General features: G+C 43.5%; 1 protein-coding gene across 5 annotated transcripts in view; it reads left to right on the top strand.

The window, feature by feature from the left end:
• TIAM1 (TIAM Rac1 associated GEF 1) overlaps positions 1-17,416 on the top strand; it is a 569,717-nt gene that overhangs the window by 389,549 nt on the left and 162,752 nt on the right. For all 5 annotated transcript variants that reach the window (XM_040338862.1, XM_040338863.1, XM_040338861.1 and 2 more), the window contains one exon: positions 10,523-10,695. In XM_040338862.1, the coding sequence (XP_040194796.1) occupies positions 10,523-10,695 (173 nt within the window). The remainder of the gene's footprint in view (positions 1-10,522; positions 10,696-17,416) is intronic.

Genomic DNA, 17,416 nt, shown 5'->3' with positions numbered 1-17,416 from the left:
TTTATTTTCTCTCGCTCCGGGCCAGTTTGTGTCTATGGCTGGCAAATCGAGCTCCTAAGAGAATGGGGTCCTGACTTCTGTTGCACAACTCTGCAAGAGGCTGTAGGAGGTCGGAGCAATCAAAAGGGAAGGTAGAGGGTTGTTGACGTTCTAGTGGATGGGATTTGGAATATACACTGCATTTTTGACCTTTGCTGCAAATCCAAGATAAGCAACTGAGGTAAGCAACCTTGGAATGCCAGCTGTGATGCAACTACAAATCCTATCATTTTAAAGAGTATTGCATTATCTTATGGGACTTGTAGTTCCACAACAGTGATAGGTTGCCTATCCCTGCTCTAAATGGTGTTCCCAAAACACCCACTTGTAACAAAGCCAATTTTAGCAGTAGGATGGACACATTTCTGGATGTAACACAATTAACACTGAAGAGATCATTTCTGTTCCATCTATGCATTGCATTACTTTTCACATTTTTACCAGACTCTACCTTTTAAAAAAAAAAAAAACAGATTGTGTTTAACGAAGGTTTTCCGTTTTTTTTTTTTTTTTAAAAAACAAAAAGGGCAAAAAAGTTATAAATTTAACAGAATAAATAATTTACAAAAGTAAAATGTACATAAAAATGTATGTCATGTTTTCAGCTGGCATACACCTCAGTAAAATTCTAGGTGGTCCTGAGTCTAAAGTATTGCTTTCTGTTATTTGGCATGATTTTGTAGATTGAGGCACTGACGAGATGAGTGCGTTTCCTCCTGGGATGATTACAAAGTCCAAATGCAGTCATAAATTTTACCTTTTTTGCGTTGTCCGAATGTATGGCGCTCTTACAAGGAAGAAATGTGGTTTTCATCAGCGAAATGCTTTTTGATCAATTCTTTATACACAGTTGAGAATTCTTTTCATAGCAGAATTTGCGATTAAAGTTGGATGACAAGGTGTAAGAAATTGAAGCTATTATGTTTCATTTTAATGACTTTTCTGCTGGCTGCAGGTTAGATACATGAGGATTAAAATTTCCATTAGAAATAATTTATTTGGGCACTTTTACCGCTGCAGGTTGACCTCCGGCCTCAGTAGCGACATCATTTGTCATATGAACAGGAGACCATTTTTTAAATCTGTGTTTACAACACTTTTTGAATTCCACCTACTGTATAGTCTGTATCTGCAGAATTTATAAAATGTTCTTTTAGCGGTATTGCAGATGCCTCCTCTGTGGTGTTATTGCTAAAACAATTCAACTCCATTGTACACTGGAAGCCATAAGAGGCACCATGTAAACAGAAACGAAGAAAGGGCCCACATTGGCATTGCACAGACTTGCATATAATGCCATGAATTCATTTAAAGGTCTTTTTATTATAACCATATTAAAAGGTCTCTAGACAAAAAGGAAAATCACGAATGGACTATAAAAAAACAATTAAACTAATTTCCCCCAATGGTATAACTGTTACACAAACTACACCACTTGCATAATTATAACCGTTGATATATTATCTAGCATACGCTGTAATGCAGCAACCGCTGTAGAGTCCGTCTGAATACTCCTGGATGATTATTAGAACACATGAGTTAAAAAGTGTGCCAATGGTTTGCACAGCACTTTCCATTATAAAGCGAGACTGTACAATACAGGAGGGTTAGGCTTCATGTACGTGTAGCGCTACCCCCTCAGGAGCCGCTGGTTGTTTTGAGATCGGCGTATTTAAGTTACCTCTTACCGTTGTCTAGGGATGAAGTTGATGAGTAGAATAGTGAGCGAATGTCCAGACAATAAAGGTTTTCTGAATGCTTTATTCTCGGCCCTACATGACCAACATCAACATGAGGTAGAGAGGAAAGGTTGATGAAGCATTAGAGAACTTTGCGGTATCAGGCCTGGTTATAAAACAAGGCATTTTGCTCTCAGTAGTAATACACAGTTCGTCGCCACTCCAGCCAGAGTGGGTGAAGTGCCCCCGGACAAACTCCTGCCATGAGTTTGGCAACCGAAGCGCTACTTTAAGGTTGCTGGGAGGAACAGGTCTCTGCCACAGACCTGGCTCTAGGGACCTCTGCCACAGGCCTAGTACTTGGATGAGCTGCAAAGATTGAGCAAATCCTCCCAGTAAATTAAGTCAGGGTCACCGGGTGACAGTTGAAGTGTACCTGTCAATGTCCCGGTCACCAGATCCCAGATGGTTCGTTCAGGCCCCTCAGATAACCTGCCTCTGGGTTCTCCTTGAGCCAATCCCCCACCGTTCAGCACATAGCTTGGAAACTCTTCAATAGAGCCGGGGACCCAGCGAGTCACTGGGGCCCCTTTCAGCAACATGGAACTCCGCTTTAGCATGCGACCCCGGCCTAGTAGGCCATATCACCGGGGTCTGTTGGGTGCGCACACCCTGAAGGTGGGTGCCGCTCCTGGAACCCGCGAAGAACCAACAAAAATGGCGTCTGCAGATGTACTCTCCCCCAGCATGCCCCGCAAGAGAAAGCTCCTCTAATTGGCTGCTGGGAAAAGTGGCTCTGCCAGAACCCCTCTAGCGCCAACTGTCGCCCAGGGATGGGATCGCATCCCTGGAGCGCAGACTGACCTACAGGACAGTTCAGGAATGACAGCAGCCCAAAAATTTAACAAATCATGAATGGGAGCAAAATAACTCTCCCATTCCCCACTAACTTTAGCGTAGTGCCCATACTGAAAGTAAGGGGGCGCTACATACACATAGCCTATTTTAATCACCAGCTGCAGGAAAAGGCAAAATGTGACAAAATCACGCTGCGATTTTTATTTTATTTTTTTCTGACACTGCAGCTGGCCGTCGAAACATTTCTATTCTGTACGTGATTCTTCCACGTTCAGGAGAGGGAGTTTAGGAGCTTTGTCAAAAAAAAAATGCAAAAAGCTCCTAAACTTAAGTAGGAGGTCCCTCTTAAAGCGGTTGTTTGACCAAAAAAAAAAAAACCTGGAAGGCAAAGGGATAATGTACTAGTGTGCACCGCACACTAGCTCATTATTAAATGCTTACCTTAGAACAAAGCTTCCACAGGGCCGCCTGGTCACCGCTGAGGGAGCTGACATGTTCCCTCTGCGTTTTTCCTGGGTTCACGGCTCTGGAGCTGTGTGTGGTCGGAGCCACGATGACATGGCTGAGCGTGGGAGACCTCCGTTTCGGCACGATATGCTGCTGACGTTCACCGCGCATGCAAGGTTATTATCTTCCCAAATCGTACATGTTTAGGAGATATTCATTTTACCTACAGGTAAGCCTTATTATAGACTTACCTGTAGGTAAAGATTACCAAGCGGACAATACAATCGCTTTAAGACCTGAATCTGATAGAATGGGATACTGCAAGTGCATAAAGCATTATAACAACAGTTTTCATGTACATTCTTAAATAAAATACAAAGAGGTCCCCATATATCTGAACAGTGATCCATAAAGCCAGGGACCAGCAAAAGCAACAGATTGTGTCCGATCCTGATGGGTCCTTCCTAATAAACAAGCTGTAGCTTATTATTTGTGTATAAATTGTAAACTCTTGGTAGGTCATGGATCTAAACCTCAGCAACAGCCTACTGTTGGTCATACTTCATGTGACTTTCTCTTTGTATGCGATTCAGCAATTAAATGAGAATGACACAAATGATGTAGAATCCTGACCATACATTTGACTGAGTTAGGTTGATCCACTTTCACCTAAATCAAAATCCAGTCCTGTTTTGACTAGTGGGAGGATAGTTTAGAGACCCTCTCCCAGGGCTCAAGTCCTGCGGGAACGTGTGGGAACGGAGTTCCTGCACTTTTTTCACAGCAGGAACGCAGTTCCCTTTGCAGGACTACAGCAGCCAAGAGCAGCCAAGCCGCCCAAGCCAATTCTTCACTAAGTGGCGATGCCCAGCTCAAATCACTGTCAGGGGCAGGCGAACCTTAGTAATCCTTTGTTACTGGCCGCTTCCTGTATATGGATTCATCGGGTAGTGTGTGGGTATTCCGTCACTTCCTCGATGCCGCAATGTCTCCTGGGAGCTTTTGTCATTGTTCCCAGGAGACATTGCGGAAAGTCTGTCGCGAGTTATCACAGGATTTAGAAAGAACTTGCTTCTTCTTTCTAAATCCCGCGATAACTCGCGGCAGATCTTTGCAATGTCTCCTGGGAACAATGACAAAAGCTCCCAGGAGACATTGCGGCATCGAGGACATGACGGAATACCCGCACACTACCCGATGAATCCATATACAGGAAGCAGCCAGGAACATAAAGGATTACTAAGGTACAGTGGATCTTGGGTGGGAGTTCCCACACTTCTTTTTCCCCAGGACTTGACCCCTGCCCTCTCCGTTCTTATATTGCTATCTGTGTTCTGCTTTGAGATTTTCTTTAGTGACAGGAAGTGATGGTAAATTTCCTAGTAGAGCAGAGCTAGGTTACAGCTTCTGACAATCTCTTTATTGCTGTTTTGTCTGCATCACCCCCCCCCCCCCCTTTTCTTGTAAGAGCATGATTGTGATGATGAATGAGGAAAGATCTTCATAAGGCTATGAACCTAAATAAAACTCAACAGGTTTTTTTTTTAACTATTCTCTCTTAAAAAAATAAAATAAAATAGAGCCTGGATGTACATCTAATAATGAAACCCTAAACATTCTATATTCCTTTCATTTTATAAACCGTTGCAGAAGCTACAAAGTACTTATCGTACTTGCAGTAGCCACTGACCTGAGATCTTGTGATGGCCTAATGGGACATGGTCTTCCTTTGGCAGAAATCACGACCGTTTGGTCAGGTGATTTCTGCCAAAGAGAAACCATTTCCAGATTGGCTATCATGAGATCTCAGCCTAGGCATCTAGTCATATGATGACCTGCTATGGAATCCTTAAACACAGGTCTTTCAGCCATGTACTTATTTTGTAACTTTTGCTATGGTTTAGGTAACTTTTGTGTAGCCAGAGCAGCAGAGAGGTCTTATTTTGATGATCGGTACTCTTTAAAAGAAAACGTAGCACATTGTATAAGGAAAACCCTGTAGCTGAAAATGGGCAGATTGTCTTTCGTAGTCTGGAAAGAAAATATTAAATCTTTAGCAGAGCTATACTTGTATCTCAATCCTCTAATAGCGAGGGAGTTCCACAGGCTTGTTTACTTTGCACACAGCCAATTAATCTCTCCAGGGAGAGCCATGTTTATGTGTTTGTGTGTTGAGCTTGGATGAGATCCTGGCACGCTGGATTAGGTCGTGTTGGGTTTTCCCCCAAGTGACAAGTTGAATAGAAGTGATTCTGGATTGGAAGCTCCTATTGTTATCATTTAGGGGGTAACCTCAGACTTGGACAGCAATTTTGTAAATGAAATGCTGTTCAAAAATTGTGATTCATGCTTGACCCTTAGCCCTTTTGTATCTGTATCTGAAAGTGTCATTGTAGACCATATCCGCTATGGAAGTGACTAACCCCGTGAAACTGTCCACGTGCATTTTTTGGGATTGTGAATTCTTTTGTAGTAAGAGAGATGAATTGGATACATGCTGGAATAGGTGTAAATGCCATGTTGATGACAACTGTTCCAGTAAAAGGTTATAGCCATACAACTATTAATACCAGTTTTCATTGACTTTTTTTTTTTATTGACAAAAGTGACCTAGTGAAGTTCTGTTTTGTCATTTCAGCTATCTAGAATTTACTGGTTTATAAATTCTGCAATCAGATGTCTGAATGATGTTAGATTTTAATTCATTTGGCTATAAGGGTCACTCAGTAGTGATAATACAGTTGAGGACATGCTGTGCCATTTTCAATCTCTGTTTCTCATTCCACCTAGAAGAACTGGTTGTTTCCATCTACCTTCTTAGGCTTTTAGGAATTCGTACTTCAATTTTTGCATTTGCCCAAGTTGAAAATAACATTCAGTAGGAGGAGTGAGACCTCTTTTTGTAATTGTTGCAGTAGGTGTGCCAGCATATTAGCTCAAGTATATAAGTATTGCTACTAAAGTCCATGAGAAATGTAGGAACAAATTCAGTGGTCTGTCAGCCTTTTTCAACCCTGGGGTGCCTTGAGGTTTCTTCAGGGGTGCCTTGACAAAATGCCTAAAAAAATGTTCATAAATTGTATACAAACTGACGTGTGGGTGAAGGCTGCCTTTTAGTTGCACTAAGTCACAGGTTTTCATTGGGCACCATTACAACCTTCTAGCTGCCAGTGAACTTACGACCAGTGGCATCATCCGTTGATGAGGATGTCAGTCACTTGCATAGCATCCTTGTTTTTTTTTTTTTATAAATTTCTGTTTATTAAAGGTTTTATGAACATACAACAAAAAAGAAAAGCACAAAATAACATACCTTGGCACATCTCCAAGGTTAATTGTCGGCCAACATGACCGGGAACATAAAAACTATGCCATCGCAGATGGCGTATTTACAACAAAAACTCCCGCGGAACACCCCCCCCCCCACCCCCCTCTACTCAGTTCCCTTCCCCAACCAGCCTCAACCTGGGACAACTTCAGCCGAAATAGTCCCCTCTGTGGTATGTCACAAACAGTAGCCCCGAAACACCTGGAATAAGTCCTCTGGCCAGCTTATATACATACTTATTTATACATTAGCCATCTGTCCTTTACCCAACCGTGTGGTCTGATTCATACCAGGCCCTCCACACTTTCTCGAATTTCCCAACACATCCCCGTGATAGGTACGTTGCTTTATAGTAGGGTATCATAGCATTCACCAAGCCTTTCCAAAAAGCAATTTCAGGGGCCCCTGAATTCCTCCATTTGAGCAAAATGGCTTTCTTCCCATAAAACAGTAAGATACTCAGTAATGTTCTGTGAGCCCTAGATGGTACCACCTCTTCCACCAGACCTAGCAAACAGACACTGATTTCCCGTGGGACCGGAACCCCCAGCACCTCTGCAATACAGGCTGTGACCCCAGTCCAGAACTGTTAGATCTGGGGGCACGTCCAGAACACATGTTGCGCGTCAGCAGGGGAAAAAGTACACCTCCAGCACTCGGCCGGCACCGATGGGTATATCCGTGCCAATCTGGCTGGGGTATAATATATTCTATGTAAAAATTTAAACTGGATTAGCCTGTCCCTTGCTGCCACTAAGTATTTGAACGGACGGTCCCACATTTCCTCCCATTCCTCCCCCTGTACTCCCGGAACCTCCTCCCCCCACCTCTCTCTGCACTTGAGTAACGCTTTGGGACTCGCTTTAAACAGTTCTTTGTAGGTTACTGACAAAGTCTTAGGCAGGTCCATAGCATCCTTGTTTGACCCTCCCCTGCCCCTCTCCATCAGGGTTGGGGTCACATTTAGCTAAGTGATGGAGAAAGAGGGAAAAGGGAAACATTGGAATATTGGTCAGTACCAGTTTGAAAATTTGTATTTGCCTTGAAAGAATAAATCACCTCCAACGTTGGGTGTCCTACTTGGACTTGTGGATGTTGCTAAATTATATGAAACTATTAAAAAAATTTTTTTTGTAAAATTATTTTTTATTAAAGTTTTGTAACATAGATACAGTAACAAGCCGCAACATGCGACCAACAATTACCGGTCAAAACACAAAAACCGAGATACATACATAAAACCTAAAAAAAAAAAGGGGGGGGAGAGAAAACGTGGGCCATGGCACCGGATAGAGTGTAGCATGCAAAACAAAACATGACCCTCCTCCCTCCGAAGAAATCCACATACATTGAGAAAAAGTTAACACGTCTCCCTCTCAGAATACACAGTTACCTTATAAAGTGATCTAGAGTCCACCCCCTGCTGACAATATCATGCATACAAGCAATGACTATACTGAACCAAGCTCAATCTGACACTGTATCCACCGAGGCCATCCACCCTCCCCACACTTTATCAAATTTTGTCAATGCCCCCCTACTCAGGTAGGTAGCCTTGTAGAATGGGATGGCCTTATTGACTAGTACTTTCCAAGATGCCACTGTTGGGGCTGAGGAGCTCTTCGTCCATAATTTTTAAAGGGTGCCTCGAGGTTGTCCATGATTTTTTTTTTTTTTTTTTTTTTTTTAAAGGGTGCCTTGACTGGAAAAAGGTTGGTCTAAGTGTCCAACCTCTTTACCCCGCCTGGGCAGCTCAGGTGCCTTTATAGACATGAATAGCTATGTGCTGCTGTACATTATTTCATGTACAGCAGTGCTACCCTAAACACAAGTATAGCGTACAAATATATGGGGAAAAAAATGAAACTTTTTTTTTTTTTTACACACAAGAAGTCTAACGTTCTTGTTTATGGAAAGCTGTATACAGGCCCCTTGGGCTGCCTGGGCGGGAGAAAGATACCAGCATTTATTTTGAACAGGTTCAGCTGTCTTTGTTCAAGGACCCAAACTGTCCAGAATCTTCCAAAACAAGCATCCCTCCAAGACTAAAACTAGACAGACACACATACATTTATTTCTTTTAGCCTGTGTACTGAACAAAAAAAATCCAAGAGATCGCTCCATCCACACAATATGATCCCCGTTGTAGTTATTTGCATTGATCTGTTGGTTGTAGGTGCTGTTCGGGCAACAATTTTCTGCCTGGCTCCCTTGAGCAGAGTGATATTGACAAGGCCACCCACTGATTTAATTTCAGGCAGTCCATTAGGAATGGCCAGCTATACTTTTTTCAAATGATATGATTTAGGAGACTATACTTTGGCAGCATGGAGGTGTCTGGCATACCTCTTCCCAGGTACTCGTCACTGATGTCAGACTTTACCAGACTGTACAACTGCTTCAGAAATTATCTTCTACAATCCGGTCCAGGATTTTATTTAAACCTGGCAATAGGCTGTACTGCAAAGGGCCTTGATACGCTACATGGCTTATAAATAAGGCAATAATGGTAATAAACCTTAAAGCGCAACTTCAGGCAAAATTTGAATGTTTTCCCATCCTTCCCACCCCCTCTAAATCTCCTCTAACCCATCATGTAGGGCTCTGTCTACTGTTTGGGTTCCTCACTGGTGCTGTTTCATGCTGTGGGGATCGCCTATAGAAAGTGTCCACATCACACAGGCAGTGGACACCTGAAAAGGACCCAGGCGTAATTACCCAGAAGAGGAGTGAAGGATCGAACCCCAAAAGTAATGTGACTGTAGGTTTTGGTGGGTAAAGGGGGTTATTTTTGCTTGGAGTTGAGCTTCAAATGGCAAATCATATCAAGGCATCCTGTTGTACTGTTTTTTGCCAAGTTTAAATAAAAGCAACAGTTTGTAGCAGATTGTTTTGCTATACCAGTGGTCTCAAAAATGCCTTCAGCATTATTCCTCCCACGGACACCATTGCTGGGGCACTATTCCTCCCACAGACACCATTGCTGGGGCACTATTCCTCCCACGGACACCATTGCTGGGGCACTATTCCTCCCACGAAAAACCATTGCTGGGGCACTATTCCTCCCACGGGCACCATTGCTGGGGCACTATTCCTCCCACGGGCACCATTGCTGGGGCACTATTCCTCCCACGGGCACCATTGCTGGGGCACTATTCCTCCCACGGGCACCATTGCTGGGGCACTATTACTCTCCCTAATAGCAAAGAGGGGACACTGTTTGTTTTCACTAACACCATGACATCTTCTACCACAGTCCAGGCCCCCTTAAAGTTTGATGCACAGTAAACTGACATTTGTTAGAAAGTTGGGAGGCCCCTGCCCTATACCCATAAAAGCTTGCATATCGATAATGGTGCCATTTATTCTTCTTAGACTGAATGTTTTATAGAAGTAATGCTTTTAACTTTGCTGATGGAGTGATTTGTTAAGGTACCTCTGTTTTAAATGCTTGGGAACTGGGAAGGATTCACTTTAAATTTAGAAGTGTTTTTTTTTTTTTCCTATGGTTCTGTCCTTTCCTCATTTAAGAAGTCGGACTATATAACATGATTCCCTAAGATGCTATAACCTTCAGCATGGCTTTCCATTTATCTTGATCATAAAACTGTTTTACCTTGCTATTAAACCCACAATCTTAGGCTCCATGCACACAGAAGCTGATAAACTGCAGTTTATTGGCGTTTTTTTAAAAAGCCCATAAACTGAACTCTGTTAGCCTATGTGCCCATGCACACACAGGCTGTTTTTTAGCGTTAATAAGCTTTGGAGTTTATTGGCTTTTTTCTGAACGCCAAAAATTTGCGTTCAAAGTGCTGTTTTTCGGCAGGAAAAAAATCTAAAAGAGCTCAAACTCTGCTCGCCTGCATTTTTAGCGTTTTTTTTTATCCATTGGAAAAAAAATGCTACACTGAAAAATGCTAATAAATGCTATTGCAAAAAAAAAAGTTTAAAGGCTCCCTGGCGTTTTTTTATAGCTCTTCTTCTTTTTTTCTTTTTTTTTATAGCTTCTGTGTGCATGGAGCCTAAATCTTATGATTTTAAGGTGACACCTGCCACAGGGATGTGTTGCTCACCTCGGTAATCTCCTTAGTAGCGATACATTGTTTTAAGTTCCAAGAGAGTTCTTTATTACCAGTGAAACTAATGGATGTTCATGTCTCGATTGCAGGGTGTACACTGTTTTTTTACGAGAGCGATGGTCGATCTGGGATTGACAACAACAGTATACCGAAACATGCTGTGTGGGTGGAGAACAGCATTGTACAAGCGGTCCCGGAGCACCCCAAGAAGGACTTTGTGTTCTGTCTCAGTAATTCACTTGGGGATGCTTTCCTCTTCCAGGTTAGTGCTTTTACTAGTCAACAATGCGGTTTCATTTCAGTATTTGTGCTTTTTTTTTTTGAGACAGAAGTTACATAAATGTTCTATAAAACTGTGTTTTAAAATGTACACCTAAGAAAATAAATATATATGTCCTAAGGCTCAGTCGGTTTTCTGACACACTTGCTAAATCTTTTTTTGGCAAAGTTCGCAAAGAAATTAAGTTGGACCTGTTCTTCAGTTTTTCCGACTGATGGAGAGCAAAACAGATGGATGTCAAATGCTTCCTTTTTGTCCTGTGACTTTTTATATTGAATAGAATTTTTAGCACCTGTTTTTCAATTTTTTTTATTCTTTTATCTCTTCTTACCGTGTTGGCTAGTTTATCCACAATAAAAAAATTCTCTTCTCTTCTGACATAATCGTCCACTGCCCCCTCCCACGTACACCCAGCAATGGTGTACGTGGGAGGGGGGCAGTCATGTTGTCATCGGGGGATCAGTTTCTTTCTGGTTATTGCAGCCATTCCCCCTATGACATGTATACCCTGTGGAACATCAAGTCCTCTTGGAATACGTGATGCAAGTATTCCAGGAGGCTGCAGGCAGCTTGGGAGCTACTACCTGAAGTGGGAGGGTAAATCATTGAAAAAAGAAATTGGGAAATTTATAAACAAGTTGGCAAGGATTAATTTTGTGGAAAGTGGGTGAATGTCTTTAAGAACACCTTGAGTGGTAATGCTCACATTGCCTTATGCTGGAGCATTGGTCATGTGATCTCTGGCAAAGGATTAAAGCGGAAGTAAACCCATCCATAAAACTGTTTCATTTACGGCACGTGCCGGAAATGTAACACTCCCATTGGTTGTGCTCTCAACCAAACTGTCAAACCATCCAATGGTTGGTGTCATAACTGATCACCTGTGTAGCATCATGGCAGTTATAGATTAAACATAGACGAAGATGGTGTCTTCCTTGGATGAAAAGGATAGGAGGGGTTTACTTACACTTTAGGGGTTCATAGGAGAGCCAGTGGCACTGCTCATGTTGTCATATGTCAAAGCATTGGTCATGTGATCTCTGGCAAAGGAAAAGACCAGTTTTTAGACATGGATAGGCCAGCTCTTTCCTTTCCTATAGGCCTTGTGATTAATGGCATTTGGTCACATGATCCACAATAATTGGGTTCAGAATTGAAAATGACAGCAAAGGGTAAATACAATGGGTATTCGTGTCAAACAGGGACTTTTAATTTTACGGGTATAAAAAGGGATGCTAGCGTGGTGTTATGTAGTGAGTCAGTCCAGAGACCGTTAATCAAGATGGCAGACCACAGTGTTGGTGCATGCATGGGACAGTGAGTAATGATAAAGTTTCTTGTGAATGAAGGCGTATAGCCCTCAGATATCTACAGAAGACTTCAAGCACAGTTGGGGTTGCCACCTCATCCCTTTAAATCCTGCCTGGTTCTCCCCCCCCCCCCCCTGTAAACTGACCATAGTGCCATCCCCTCTGTTAAATATGTGTTTGTATGATGTGTCCCAGTGTCTGTGCTATATAAAAAAAGATTCGGATTTCTACCTTTTGTATCAGAGCATCTCCCAGCACTCACATGACCACTCGACTCTCTTCCCCCGGCTGACATCAATGTGAGTTCTCTGTCCCTCCTGCTGTAGCTGTCAGCCTGGGAGAGGAGAGAGGGGAGTAGTCACGTGAGCGCTGGAAGACGCTCTGATATAAGGTAGAAATCTGCGTCTTTGTTTATATAGCACAGACACTGGGACACATAAAGTAATTTAATAGAGGGGATGGCATGAATATACTATAGTGGCCTAACAAACACACTGGGATAAGTGTATAAATGTAGCAAGGGGAGTATGTGTCAAAAAATAAATGCAGTTTCAACTCCACTTTCTTCTTTGAGTATACAAGCTTTAAAAGTCACAAAAGTCTGTTTTTAAGATTTTCTGTCTGTAACAATATATTTGGTAAGGAAAGGTAGTTTGGAGGATATAGTTCCAGTTTAATAAACACGTGCAATATGAATTTTAGGAATAAAGAGCAAGTCATGATAAATATAGACTCCTGGTGGATTATTTAATAATCCTGTAGCATGCAGCTCTGCACAGAATCCAACTGTCTTCCAGGTTTTTTTGTCAAATTTATTTGCGCAAGCTGAAGTTAGAAGTTGATTAGTTACTATGCAGAGCTGCACCAGATTATGTGTGCTCCAGTTTTAGTAAATCTCCCTCTTGTTTCCTTGTTTTAGGCTGGGTTTACACTATATTACACAACAGTAGTACTTTCATTCTACTTTGCTCTGCGACATCTGTCCTACATCGGTCCTACATTGGTCCAACTTTCATGAACAGGATACTACTTTGATCCGACTTTGTGATAGTCTGACTTGTTCTTTGACCAATCAAAACCAGAGTGAGATACGTTCCGTTTACTGCTGCTGTAATCACAATGTTGGATTTCAAAAGTCAGATGGTTGAAACAAGGATCCTACTTTGATCCGACTTCAATGATATTCAATGGAGTGAAGTAGGATCAAAGTCGGACCAAAGTAGTACAGGGAGCATTTTCAAAGTCGGACCGACTCGTGTCGGACCAGTTAAAACGGCTCTCCTAGGGAAACATTGATTTTCACACGTCATGCGACATGAGCTCCCAATGTCGGAGCGTTTGTCGGACCAGTGTGAACCCGGCCTTAGAGAGCTCGGTTTAGGAGCTGATTTTAGAGTGGCCACGTTATCGGTTTAGAACAATTTTTTTTTTTTTTTTTTTTTTTACAACACGCAAAAGGAAATTTTAAAGCTTAAGACTATGGATGTAAAATGCCATTCGCCACAATAACCTGTACAGATCAGTGAGCAAGATGGGGTCAAAGGTTTGAGCTCTTCAAAGGCTAAACAATGACATGGGATAGAGTTTTCTTGACTTCCAGGAACAAAGTCTAAGGCAGCTTTCGGGAATAAATCTGACTCATGTTAGTTCCCATATAGACTCTATACATCTGTTTTAAATCCAAAAATCTCATTATACAAGACCATCAGTTCTTACACCTTTCTTGTGCTGTAGAAGTTTGGGGAGGGATTTGCTATGAATTGAAAGCAATAAACTGATCATGACTCTGATTGTTTCAGAAGGCTTGTTCCTTGGCTATCATAAATTTTATGTTCTGCATTAGGTTCTGGAAAACCGTTCACCAAAAGTACTATAATACAGCTCATCGACGCAATCTACCTGTCCTTCTTTTTTTTTTTTATTTATTGCCAATGTTTTTAATGCTTAAAGCGGAGGTTCACCCTAAAAAACATCTATGTACCATCCCATCCCTCATACTTGCATCAGCTACCTTATGCGTTGTTTTTTTTTCTCGCTGTACTTGCTGTTTAATCGTTCATTTTCTTTTCATCCTCCCGTGGGGAATAGGCGTTCCTAGGAAGAGGCGTAGATGATTGACGTGCGGCTAAGGCACGTCACACGTTCTGAAAATAGCCGGACTAGGACTCGGCTCTATATGGCGCCTGCGCACAGACTAGGATCTGACTGCGCAGGCGCCATATATAGCCAAGTCCTAGTTCGGGTATTTTCGGAACGTGTGACGTGCCTTAGCCGCACGTCAATCATCTACGCCTCTTCATAGGAACGCCTATTTCCCGCGGGAGGATGAAAAGAAATTGAACGATTAAACGGTAAGTACAGCGAGAAAAAAAAAAACGGCATACTGTAGCTGACGCAAGTATGCTGGATGGGATGGTACATGTTTTAGGGTGAACCTCCGCTTTAAGGGTTTGGCTTATTGGAGTGCTGTTTAGCCCTTCCCAGTTACATTTTTTTATTTTTTTTATTTTTTTATCAAAACTTTTTTTATTGACAGACAAAGTGCTTGTACAATTATAGATTATAAAGCATAGATGTCAACCGTCAACAATTTGCATTGAATATAAAATATAGGATCAGGTACAAAGCATCACATCATATGTAATGGCCCGTACACACGTTCCGTTTTGGACGCGATTGTACACTAATCGGATCGTTGGTACAGAGCTTTCGAGAGCCGATCACGACAATTCATCCAATATTTTATCAGAAAAGCATGAAAATGTTCCTCGTACGATACCAGATCATACGATTTTCGGTCATCGGCTTAGATGTCATCCGAAAATACAATACAAATACATTACAATGGAATGTATAAATATAAGTGGAATAAAGTACTTTCATTGATTTTTTTTTTTTTTTTTTTTTTTTATCATATTGGTGATTCCTTTTCTGAAAAATTAACTTTTTCCAGTAAAGCGTCATACTGTGGTTTTATGTTTTCAAATCTCTGCCTTCTCTTCTTGCAGCTTGCGTGGTGAGTTGTGATCACACTCTAGTGCCACTTATGAGTTGCAGTGCTGAAAATGTACTTTAGTCATAGCCAAATGTACTCTGCCTACAGGATTTACAGTTGTAGCAATTATGTAAAGGGAAGTGAGCACTCCTGTTGAGTTCAAGTGTTCTGGAAAGTGAATGTTGATGTTTTTGACATTACTGTTTTTTATATATTTTATTTAAGTTGCCTATTTGCGGCATTTTACAAAGAATGCTCACATCAGTCACTAAACCCAAACAGGCTGATTTCTAATTTCCCTCCCTCAGTCACATACAACAGTTTTAAAGAGGAAGTAAACCGCAGGTTTTTTTTTTTTTTTCATTTCTGACCTACAAAGTAAAGCCATGATGTGCTAGTATGCATTGCATACTAGCACATTACAGTAGGTGAACTCGATATTGTGTCAATCTCGCTCCCTTTCTTGGCGAGATTGACCACCTACGAGCCCCATCGCGGGAGCCAGCGCCGAGCTGGCTTGCCGCGATGGAGACAGAGCCGTCATAGAAGCGACGGGAGATCCGACTTGGATTCCCGCCAATTCTACACGTGTGCGGCGTTTGTTATGAATCCTGAGGGGGGAAGTCCCCGCCGGATTTTAAATAAAAATCCGGCATGGGTTCCCCCCTCAGGAGCATACCGGGCCCTTAGGTCTGTTATGGGTTGTAAGGAGAGCCCCCCTACGCCGAAAAAAAACGGCGTAGGGGGTCCCCCTACAATCCATACCAGACCCGTATCCAAAGCACGCTACCCGGCCGGCCAGGAAGGGAGTGGGGACGAGCGAGCGCCCCCCCCCCCCCTCCTGAGCCGTACCAGGCTGCATGCCCTCAACATGGGGGGGTTGGGTGCTCTGGGGCAGGGGGGCGCACTGCGGCCCCCCCACCTCAGAGCACCCTGTCCCCATGTTGATGAGGACAGGGCCCCTTCCCGACAACCCTGGCCGTTGGTTGTCGGGGTATGAGGGCGGAAGTCTTATAGGAATCTGGGAGCCCCCTTTAATAAGGGGGCCCCCAGATACCGGCCCCCACCCTAAGTGAATGGATATGGGGTACATCATACCCCTACCCATTCACCTGGAGGAAAAATGTCAAAGTTAATAAACCACACAAAGGTTTTTAAAATAATTTATTTTTCTGCTCCGGAGGCCCCCCCTGTCTTCTTTATTAGCTCCGTTTACCAGGGGGGGGGCTTCTTCTTTGATGTCTTCGGGTGGGTGGGGGCCGCCGTCTGGTTCTCTTCCACCACGTGGGTAGGTATCACATGGGTAGGTACAGAGCATGATGGGACTGTGAGGCCTATATAGGTCCGATGCAAGGCGCGCATCCGTCATTTCAGCGAGATGAGCCGGCGTATCAACATCTGGAGAAGTGAAGAAGATGACGTCACAGCCCGGAAGAAGAAGAATACTTCACAGCACGGAAGAAGAAGATAGACGTTCAGCGCTGAAGGAGAAGGCACCGGACAGCTGGAGGAAGAACCGGGGTGCGCCGAGTCAACAGCGGAGAGCGGCGAACATAGAAGGAGACCCCCGGAGAGTTGAGAAGACCCCCCGGATAGCGGAGAAGACCCGTCGGGATAGCGGAAGAAGCCCCCCCGCCGAAGACGCCGGAGGAAACCCGCTGGGGGGTGGGGGCTTTTTTAAAAGCGACCCCCCCCGGTGGTGGAAGAGAACCAGACGGCGGCCCCCACCCACCCGAAGACGTCAAAGAAGAAGCCCCCCTGGTAAACAGAGCTAATAAAGAAGACAGGGGGAGCCTCCGGAGCAGAAAAATAAATTATTTTAAAAACCTTTGTGTGGTGTGTTTATTAACTTTGACATTTTTCCTCCAGGTGAATGGGTAGGGGTATGATGTACCCCATATCCATTCACTTAGGGTGGGGGGGCCGGTATCTGGGGGCCCCCTTATTAAAGGGGGCTCCCAGATTCCGATAAGCCTCCCGCCCGCATACCCCGACAACCAACGGCCAGGGTTGTCGGGAAGGGCCCCTGTCCTCATCAACATGGGGACAGGGTGCTCTGAGGTGGGGGGGCCGCAGGCTCATTCCTTAACATCCCCGTGGATTAGAGGATGTTAAAAAAAAAAAAAAGTCAGGAGGCCGAGCGAGTGTAGCGAGGACGTGAGGCCGACTGGCCACTTGCCTCAAATTCCACGTCGCCCTGGAGGTTCGGTGATTTCCGTCGGCAAGGATTGCGCCTGCGCAGTCCTTACAGGAACCATCTCGATAGCCGGAACCATATCGTCAGTTCACCGACACCCGAAAAATCAGCTCCGGACCGAAGAGAGCCCTGTGTAGGTAAACAAACACAGGGCTCTCTTCTGGCAACAGCGCACACAGTAAAATATGTTGGCCATACTTT

This window comes from Rana temporaria, chromosome 2 (genome assembly GCF_905171775.1).
Source record: "Rana temporaria chromosome 2, aRanTem1.1, whole genome shotgun sequence".
NCBI lineage: Eukaryota > Metazoa > Chordata > Amphibia > Anura > Ranidae > Rana > Rana temporaria.
Note: the sequence above shows the minus strand (reverse complement) of the source record. Positions and strands in the feature narration are given on the sequence as shown.